This window comes from Triticum dicoccoides, chromosome 3A (genome assembly GCF_002162155.2).
Source record: "Triticum dicoccoides isolate Atlit2015 ecotype Zavitan chromosome 3A, WEW_v2.0, whole genome shotgun sequence".
Taxonomy (NCBI): domain Eukaryota; kingdom Viridiplantae; phylum Streptophyta; class Magnoliopsida; order Poales; family Poaceae; genus Triticum; species Triticum dicoccoides.
In genome coordinates, this window is record NC_041384.1 from 660,362,264 (window position 1) to 660,372,146 (window position 9,883).

At 45.9% G+C, this 9,883-nt stretch overlaps 2 protein-coding genes across 3 annotated transcripts; one reads left to right on the forward strand and one right to left on the reverse strand.

The window, feature by feature from the left end:
- The first annotated feature begins 616 nt into the window (after nucleotides 1-616).
- Nucleotides 617-4,394, forward strand: LOC119270034 (protein NRT1/ PTR FAMILY 2.13-like). The gene is made up of 4 exons (XM_037551984.1): nucleotides 617-840; nucleotides 1,688-1,905; nucleotides 2,314-2,894; nucleotides 3,256-4,394. The coding sequence occupies exons 1-4, from the start codon at nucleotides 708-710 to the stop codon at nucleotides 4,151-4,153; spliced, it is 1,830 nt and encodes a 609-aa protein (XP_037407881.1). The 5' UTR covers nucleotides 617-707; the 3' UTR covers nucleotides 4,154-4,394.
- On the reverse strand, nucleotides 1,548-8,972 carry LOC119270033 (glycine-rich RNA-binding protein 4, mitochondrial-like). Of its 2 annotated transcripts, XM_037551982.1 has the most exons (5): nucleotides 8,757-8,972; nucleotides 8,594-8,662; nucleotides 5,138-5,244; nucleotides 4,956-5,039; nucleotides 1,548-1,946 (listed from the first exon to the last, which is right to left on the reverse strand). In XM_037551982.1, exons 1-5 carry the CDS (start codon nucleotides 8,917-8,919, stop codon nucleotides 1,929-1,931), a joined length of 441 nt encoding a protein of 146 aa, XP_037407879.1. In that variant the 5' UTR covers nucleotides 8,920-8,972; the 3' UTR covers nucleotides 1,548-1,928. The 2 variants fall into 2 exon arrangements, 1 of the variants encoding a protein (XP_037407879.1); XR_005133892.1 differs by lacking the exons at nucleotides 1,548-1,946; nucleotides 4,956-5,039 and adding an exon at nucleotides 6,588-8,501.
- Between the last annotated feature and the right edge of the window lie 911 nt (nucleotides 8,973-9,883).

The window sequence follows — 9,883 nt, forward strand, 5'->3', positions numbered from 1 at the left end:
TGCATCCCCAGGATGAGGTACCTGACGTCCAACATTTCGGCTCGATCGATCACAAACGCCCAAAGGCCGGAGAGCACGGGCCGTGGCCATGCGTACCTGCCAGCTGTACTCCTTTCACTCAGCACGCACGTCGCCGGCCGTTGACGCGGTCCACCGAAGACGAAGGAGAAAGAAAAAAAAAAACAAGAACCCCACCGAGTGCCCGTACCCGCCGCCATCAAGTGCCGCCGAGGGAGGGAGGGAGGAAGCCGACGGTTACCAGCCCACACACACACTGACACTAAAATCACTCCACGCAATTGAAAGCGAGATACTCCAACGGATGATGCGGTTTCGATCGCGAGGCGACACGTTACCACGAGGATGCGTGGTGGCCTCCCCCTCCCGTCCCGCACCCCACCTACTCATGCGCGCCGCATGAGGATATATTTTTATTTATTTATTTATTGACATATGCTGCATATCCATGCACGCATCCAGCCATCCATCCTGATCCCAGCGGCGCGAGCGACGGCACCGAAGTGAATGAATGGCTGAGATTGGCACCGCCTAAAAAGCCGAAGCGCTCTGTGCTTGCTTCCTGGCGGGATTACGTAGGCGCAGGCAGCCCTCCTTAAATTCCGAGATACTACGTCGCTTGCCCCTGTGTCCCGCTGGCCGTTTTTCGCTGGAGAGCCGAGGCTTGGGGCAGAGACAGAGACGGGGACATGGCTGCTCCTGCTGCGGAGGTGGAGATGGGGGGAGGCGAGGCGCTGCTGGAGGAGGGCGCCGGCGGCAGTGGCGCAAGGCGGGGCGGCAGGAGGAAGCCGCTGGGGTGGAAGTGCATGCCCTTCATCATAGGTATGTACGTATGTATGCTTCACAAGTTCACTTCTACTCCATTCCCGTGTGGATCTCTCCATCTCTCAGCCTGCTTTGGTTTCTTCTTCTTTCCGATCTGTGTTATTGCTTTGCTTGCTTGTGCGTGCGTGCGTGTGTGTAAGAGAAAGACAGAGAGTGTGTTTTGTTTGTTTTGTTACTAGGATAAAAGTTACAAGAGCATCATTCATGGCCAGTGGCCACTGGCTTACGGCCTCTACCTCGTACAGTCCAGGAGCGCATCCGTAGCTACCTCGGCCGGTCGTACAGTGCAGGCTCCCCGGCCGGCCGAGCTAGCAAGCTCATCATGACGGCCATGAACAATTTCCACCCCCCAAAAAAAACTAATTCTGGCCTTCCCGCAAAGGAAAAAACGAGTTGAACAATTAGGTCTAGTAATTGTTTGATTGATATAGGGAAGATCAAGGATTAGATTCGCCCGTGCCGCGTTGAATGGTTGGTCATATCTTTCCACGGCACACAAAAAAAGATGAATGGCATTTAGGGACAGATTGCCAAATCTCTCAAACATTTACGAGCTTAAAGATTGTGAGGCTTTGCTACCACAATTATCACACATTCAATGCAGTAGACAGATGTGTATCACGGTCTTCTGATTAGCTGATTCATTTAATTTAGTATATTTTAGGATCTTTTTTATTTGCACAACCTAAGGGGCCACGACGACACAATTGTTAACTTTTACTCCACCCAAGTAGGCGTCAGAGTATAACAAAGCACGACCATTTAGATTCCATAACACCGTGCAATGTCGGAGTATTTAGTTAGCATAGGCAAGAAATGTGCCTCACACTTCCTTTCTATGCAGCAACCGAGACGTTTGAGAAGGTGGGGTCAGTTGGCGTGGCAGCAAATCTCACGGTCTATCTTGTCAACCGCTACAACATTGGGCGGCTCGCGGCAGCAAACATCACCAACATTTTCTACGGTACGCTGAACTTTGCGCCGTTACTAGGCGCCTTCATCTCCGACGCCTACTTGGGAAGGTTCAGAACCCTGGCCTACGGATCCTTCTTTAGCCTCCTGGTATGTCCACGGTCAAAGTTCTTTTAGTCCTCTTGTTTCGCCTGCTTGTATTGACAAAAGGAAATGTGAGATAAGTGTCATTGCCAAAATAAGTCTAACAAATGAATGAAATAACCAGCATTATGCTTTTAAAAAAACAGCATTATTGATTGATTAATATGAGAAATAGCATGTGCAACGAACCACAGGCAATGGCTAACATTTTATCTGCTTATTATCGCAACAAAACTTGATGTCTCAGCAAATGGCATTTATTTACCGGGTTAGCTGTTCTAAGGAATTACTGTCACGAACTAGAAAAATGTGAACTATACTGAATTTCCTACAATATGTTCGCAGATGTCAGCAACTAATAGATTTTTGCATTGCTCACAGTCTAATCTGCGTACTTATTTGCTGCAAAAACAGGGGATGCTGGGATTGACTTTGTCTGCATCAGTTCCAGCTCTCAAACCACCAGACTGCAGTCAGACAGCCCAATTAGGTGGGCACTGCAACAGTCCATCAACACTCCAGCTGAGCGTGCTATACATATCTCTAGCGTTTCTAACCATCGGCGGTGGAGCAATCCGACCATGCAGCTTGCCCTTTGGAGTAGACCAATTCGATATGACTGATGAAAAAAGCCGAAAGGGCCTGAATAGCTATTATAACTGGTATTATGGCACAACTACTGCTGCCCTGGTGTTCTCCATGACTATTCTCATCTACATCCAGAATAGCATCAGCTGGCCAATAGGATTTGGCATTCCCACATTCTTCATGCTTTTTTCAATCATCATTTTATTCATGGGCACTAGACGTTATGTCCATGTACCACCAGAGGGAAGCATCTTCACTGGAATTGCCCAAGTTTTAGTGGCATCATTTAAAAAGAGAAGACTCAAGCTTCCGCATCCTGACAATATAAATCAACAAGAGTTGCTGCTCTTCAGTCCTCCGATAGGTGGCCACCGTATTTTCAGATTGCCACTTACTTCCCAGTTCAGGTAAAATAAAGAACTAGCCACGATGGAAGTGTCACAACACAGACAAAAAATACCATTTGATAGCGTCCCATTCCCAAAAGTATCGTGTTTTTTTCCAAGAAAACTATCCCAATTAGCTTGCAAAAGTGTTCTATAGGTTTAACATCCATGTAACTTGCTAAAACATGCAGACATTCATGTGCTGGTAAATGTAAGTCATTTTTATGCAAGTAAGTGAGCAAAACGTCCTGCACTCCTCAACAAAGTGAAATAAAAAGATAAAGAACATGCTAGGCAGATCAAAAAAAAAATACTAATCATTTCAAACAATTATGTGCTAGATGCTAATGTATATCCACCTTTTATTGTCATTTGTACTCAGGTGTCTGAACAAAGGTGCGATTGTAAGGGATGGTGATATAAATGATGACGGTTCTGCAAGAAACTCATGGGAGCTTTGCAGTATCCAGCAAATAGAAGAGGTTAAATGTTTGTTAAGAATTGTGCCTATCTGTATATCTGGCATCATATGCTTCCTCGCGTTGGCTCAACAATTCACATATATAATCTTGCAAACATTAACAATGGACTGTCACCTTGGAACACATTTTGAAATCCCTGCAGGCTCTGTTATATCCATATCCTTAATCGCCCTAACTGCATTCCTGCCGATTTATGACCGAATATTGGTACCTATAGCTAGAAGATTCACCGGAGTGGAAAGTGGAATTACACTTCTTCAGAGACAGGGTATAGGATTGGTGATTTCTCCCATTTCAATGGTGGTAGCAGGGCTTGTTGAACACAAAAGGAGAAACTCAGCATTGTCTAATGGAGGAAAATCACCTATGTCAGTCTTGTGGCTTGCCCCCCAATTGATTCTAATGGGTATTGCTGAGGCCTTCAATGCAGTTGGACAAATAGAATTCTATAATAAGCAGTTTCCAGAGCAGATGCTAACCCTAGCAGGATCCCTCTTTTTCGTTACGTTAGCTGGAGCAAACTACTTGAGTACTGCTCTGGCAAACATTACAAGGAAAGTGACTACCAGAGATGGCCACACAAGCTGGTTGACAGATGACATTAATCTTGGCAAGCTTGATTATTACTTCTATTTCATTGCCCTCATAGGAGTACTGAACCTTTTCTACTTCCTTATATGCTCACACTACTATCAATATAAATCCATGTCACTCCATGCTGAAGAGTCCATCAAAGTACACACCAAGGAAGAGGCAGAAGCAGAGGTCAACGCCAATACAGATGCGCCTAAAAAATAAGTATTGGGAGGGAAATTTGTCCTGCAGAGAGTATATACTTGGAAAATTGTCAACAGACTTTCCTGTTTTGCAATATGGCACAGGACTTTATTATCTTTTTTAATGTGATGAAGAACTAATGTAGCGTAGTTTAGCCAGATGTATGACTGTTATCCAAAGAGCATCAATGAAGAGCTAAAAGGTCTATTCTATTCCAATTTGATGAAGTGTGAGTTTCTGGATCATAATGATGCCAGCGATATTTTTGTGGAACTTAATTAAGTCAGTAGTGTGTCTGCAGCAAGTACACACAGGCCGTACTTGCTAGTACAGCCTTTTGTGCATATAATATTTATTTATTTTTAAATGCATTCACATAATGTTTAGATTATTTACGGATCATTTGAGGATTGGACTAGGGCTCCCAAAACTAATGGCAACTAAGCAGTTAGATTAAACCAATCACGCCCTTGTGGACTGTGCCTCCACTAATAGGTGTTCAACATGTGAAGAAACTAACAAGTTAAATAACCTTTTCGTTATACTTTCAGGTGAAGTTCAAACATCCCCGCAAAAAAAAAGGCGAAGTTCAAACAGTACGGACATAGGGTCATCCTTCAATGAACTGCCTCAAACAACTGTTTCCAAAAAAAAAAACCTTAGATTTGTTTTATCTGAATTTGGGTAGAATGTTAAGGATATGCACAATAGCATATTCAAACGAGTATAGAAATCAAATCCCAGCAATGTTTCTGTATATGAGTTTACAGTAGCCAAAAAAATATCATATTTTAGGGAACGGATATGACAAAAATTTACCCACCGTGGGAAGACGTGGAACAATAACTGGACCACCACGAACTTTGTCAAGAGCAAAACTTATTCGTAATGCCCGCCCCAGCATTACCTGTAGAATTTAAAAAAATCCAGGTCATTTGTTTGATCCTTCTATGAATTGAATATCTAGCAATAGCAGTTTGTAAGGCAACTCTCTTCATAAAGAACCTTTCCATCCATAGCGTCCTTGGCATACTTAGCCTCATAATGATTTGAGAACTGGACAAAACCAAAGCCTCTTGACCTTCCAGAGTTTTTGTCATACATTATTCTCACTGCAACACAAAATAGTATCCATATAACTTCACTGTATTAAGATAAGTTTAACACATGTAAAAACAGCATTAGGTATTAATTTTCTGGGATGAATAGAACAAATGATACTGCAGTTCCATATGGCCACAAAATCTAATACCAGGCAAACAATGATATAACTCAGTCAGCTAGTTCCACAGTATATGCACATTGACATGTTATTACTCAGACTCAGAGTATGCCCCTGTGTTAGGTCAATCAATAACCACATGCCACGGACAAACTTGCTCAAAATAGAAATGATGGACACTGACAGAAACCCAGGCGCATGAACCAGACTACATGCAGGTACAGAGTAATGTACACTTGTTGGGGGCCACTGCAGACTAGCTATCTATGACATAAAACTAATCAAGTATATGGCTACCTCTTAGAGTCTTAGTATCAACACATCAGAAGTATAGGATCTGTCGGTACTGCAAGAGCAATATGCATGAATTATATCGCCTTTTAGGAAGAAAGGACGCAACTAGATTCATGAACACCCAATTCAGAAGTAATAACTCAAAATCAGCTGATACATAGGGACTGTCAAAAGAAATTGCAAGTAGCAACAGAAATACTTGGATCCAGTTAACCTGATCAATGGATGCAGATATAAAAATATGAATTATCAAATATTTCAAGCAAATCCAACTTATGCATTTTTGAATTGTCTAGGAGCTAATTGTTTGTTCATGAATTACATAATGAAGTGCACCCAACCATCTTACTCAAAAGTAATTAGATACTACGCACAGCACACAGCTGGTAGTTGCAGCTTCCTCTACCAACATATATATTACTGAATGTACATTGTTGTCTTGTTGATGTTGCTGCTATTCACTCTCCTTTTCTTTGGAGTTGTTGCAATCAGCACACGTGTTTTCAGGACCAGCTCCAGAGTGATTGATACAGATGCCAATCAAGCCAACCAGAGGTTAGTAAGATTGGGACTCCAAGTTCTAACCAGATATATTCCAACCCATATGTAAAGGAAAATGGCCATAAACAAAAGAAAGTAATGAAAATTTGAGGTGTGCTTAACAACTCTTCTAAGTGGTCAGAATACCGTCTGACGAACTCCACATTCATGTGTCAAAAGGCTGAGCCGACTGTTAGTCACAAGACTTAAGACCCAATGGCCAAGGGTCCGAGGCAATCCACTATTGCACCTGAGCCTTTTGAAACCTAATGCTGATGCTCATCCATTGTTCACACTTCACAGTAGACTAACCATTTGACAAAGTAAAATTCAAACGTTAATGCCTAAAATAGATTCCAATAGCTTGAGACTGGTGGTCCTTGTGTGATATATCCTTACCCTTCCCAGGGAAGTACTCTTCAGCTACCTTGTGATGGATCATGGATGGCATGGCCTAAATTGAACTAAGCCCCAGAGTTTTCTTTGCGATCTGTTTTGTATAACAGGATCTGACAGATTCAGCAGCACTGAATTTCCCAAGTGATGCATAAGTGTTAGAAAGTAACAACACGTGTCCATAATCAAATGATTCCACTGTAAGCACCTTCTCCGCAGCAACATTAGTGAACTTCATGTCACTGTGCAAATGACCCCCTCCCATAAGGGCTTTCCAAGCATTTAGTCCCAATTTATTGTCAGTCAAGCTAGCCACTCCTGCTGCTTCGTCCAAGCGGCCAGCTCTTGCTAACATATCCACTATGCATCCAATGTGCTCCTGACATGGATTTATGCCCTTATCGTTTATCATTCTTCTAAAGATGATCAACCCATCATCCACCAGGCCAGAATGGCTGCATGCTAGCAATGTGTTCAAGTATGTTACACTGTCTCGGCCCTCGCTAGATTTCTCCATCTCATTAAAAAGTGTTATTGCTTCCTCTCCTTGGCCATTTATACCAAAGGATAATATCATAGTATTCCACGAGACAGTATCTCGACAAATCATCTCATCAAACAATTTTTGGGCTAGAGCCACATATCCACACTTACCATAAACTGCCATAAGGGTGTTAAGAACAGGTCTGTACAAAGACAAACCTGACTTGTAGCTATACCCATGAAGCTGAACACACAGGTCAAACTTAGCAATCACATAACAGGCAAGCAATAAGGTGACTAACGTTACATAATCAATCGCAAACAAGCCTCCATGCCTCATCTTAGCAAAGAGATCCAATCCTTCTAGCACATCTCCATTTTCTACACACGCCGCCACCATTGCAGTCCATGAGACCAAGCTCTTATCTCTTCTTCCATCAAACAACTTCTTTGCAGAGCTTAAATCCTTACATTTGGAATACATTGTGATTAAGGAATTCACTACAGGAAGCTCTCTACTAAACCCACGGATTACAATCTGGTTATGAACCAACTTTCCTCTGCTTCCATCACCCATAAGTGCACAAGCTTGCACCAAACCAACCATTGCTACCATGTCAGGAACTATACCATTTGACCTCATCTTGACAAACATATGTATAACTTCACCAGCATGCCCTTTCTCAAGAAGGAAACCCATCATCATCGTCCAACTAACAACATTGTTGACAGGAATCTTCCTGAAAATCTCTCTTCCAATCTCAAGACTAGCATAACCCAAGTACATGCCCAGTATCGAGTTTGTCACTGATACATCCAAATCAAGCCCCATCTTGACCGTGTAAGCATGTGCAGTCCCACACAGTCCAACATCACCACAACCAGCACAAGCTTGAGCAGTGCTTATCATAGTCACAACATTATCAATTGGCCCCAACGAATGAAGCAACCTTTTAAACACCAGAACTGCCTCCTCGAACAAATCATTATGCACTAACCCGGAGATCATCGCATTCCAGGTAACTATACCTGGATCCCTCATTTCACCAAACAAAGCACGTGCCTTGATGGGGCAGCCGCACTTCGCATATGAATCAAGCAACGCGGTTCGGACAAAAGGATTGGAGTCCAACCGAAGCTTGACAACCCACCCATGGATGCACTCGGTGAGCACCGCGTCACCCAGCCCGGCCGCGGCGAGCGATGCACCGACCAAGGTGAACGAGTTTGGGCACACTCCTGCCCTCACCATGCCGACAAACAGCCCAACGGCCTCGTCGAACGACCCGGCCCTCGCACTCCGGTAGATTGCCGCCGAGCAGGCGACGACGTCCCTAACAGGCATTCTGTCGAACAGTTCGCGAGGCTGGGCGGAACCGGGTCGTCCAGGAGGGCCTGGGAGCCGTTTCGTCGAGCACCTACCACGCGTACCATCTGAACCCGCCCAGCACCCACCACTCGAGAGGTTATATTGCTACCGACCAAATGAGAAATGGCTTTGGTTTGCATGTGGATTGGTCTTTTACCTTCGGTGACGGTGCCGAAGGAGGAGAAGGCGTCCGTCAGCGACCGCTCGTCCGCGGACCACGAGAGCCCTGTCCATGCTCGCAAGCAAACGAGGCAAACCGAGGTGAGTGACAATGGCCGATTGGGGAATAAGTAGACGGGGACAGGAGGGAGGAGTGTTACCGGCGACGAATAGCTTGTGCTTATTGGAGGCCGGCTGTGGCGGTGGGGCGGGATGGGGAGGGGGCGGCTCGTGGGGCGGAGGGGCCACGGCGGAGAGAGAGCGGCGCAGGTGATGGTGGAGAGGTGCGAGGCGCAGGCGCGAGAGCAGTTCAGGGAGCGCCATGCCGGCGGGGCCGGTGACGGGCGGACGGCTGGCCAACAGAACAGAGACGAGCACGGGGTACAATTCTACAGCAAGGCTGCAGGGGGGTATATCGGGGGGAGAAAAGTATAGTTTTCCCCCTAAAATGTGGCTAATCGGGTCAAATACCCCCCGAACTCTAAAACCGGTTATTTAACCCCCTCAAAACTAGAATACCGGATAAATCTCCCCCTAGAGTGGTTTTGATAAGGATTTTAGGCGGTTTTGACTAAAGGTCGCTGACTGAACACTTACCAGACGTAAGGTTGCCGATGACGAGCTCGATCACGTCGCGGATGGACAGCGGCGTCAAGGTTACAAACGCCCGAAGGGCCGACAGGACGATGTTGTCCATGGAGAAGGGCTCCAGCAGCACGTCAAGCTTGCTCTCGAACACGTTCAGTGTGGCGCTGCCACCGATGACGCCCTACTTCCCCTGACGAGCTCCCGCGGCGGCCGACGTTGACCAGCATGCCGTTCTTCCCCAGCGCCTTCATCTCTTCCTGGTTCACCAGGTGCTACGTCTCATCCGTCAGCACGCATGAGAGCAGCAGCACGTTGTTGCTGGCGCCGAGGTCGCGCACGGCCGGGACGAACTCGTACGGCATCGATGGCTCGGGCGATATGGTGTGGCACGACACGGCCCGCCGTCGTGATTGTCGGCGACGCCGGTGGATAGAACGTCGTGCATCCCCGCCCGGGAGGCTGCCCTTTCTTGTCCTCGCCCCGATCGGACCTTCGTCCAAATCATCTGGCCGGATTGGGCTGCCGCCGATCTTGCAAGAGGCAGCTAGCGTCGTTCGTCCGGGCGCTCTCGCCGGAATACGTACCTATAGTTATAGCTAGCTTCACGTGCGAATCGATCCATCTGCCTGCCTGCTTGTCTCTTTTGTACGTGAGCGTCTCTCGGACACATCCGACCGGAAAGCACAAGGGCGTAGCTTGC

Coding starts and splice junctions, on each gene's coding strand:
- LOC119270033 (XM_037551982.1), bottom strand. CDS start 8,919: ATGGCGCTCCCTGAACTGCTCTCGCGCCTGCGCCTCGCACCTCTCCAC. Junction 5,245..8,593: donor CTTCGGCACCGTCACCGAAG/GTAAAAGACCAA, acceptor TTTGTGTTGCAG/TGAGAATAATGTATGACAAA. Junction 5,040..5,137: donor AGGACGCTATGGATGGAAAG/GTTCTTTATGAA, acceptor TAAATTCTACAG/GTAATGCTGGGGCGGGCATT.
- LOC119270034 (XM_037551984.1), top strand. CDS start 708: ATGGCTGCTCCTGCTGCGGAGGTGGAGATGGGGGGAGGCGAGGCGCTG. Junction 841..1,687: donor GTGCATGCCCTTCATCATAG/GTATGTACGTAT, acceptor CTTTCTATGCAG/CAACCGAGACGTTTGAGAAG. Junction 2,895..3,255: donor CCACTTACTTCCCAGTTCAG/GTAAAATAAAGA, acceptor ATTTGTACTCAG/GTGTCTGAACAAAGGTGCGA.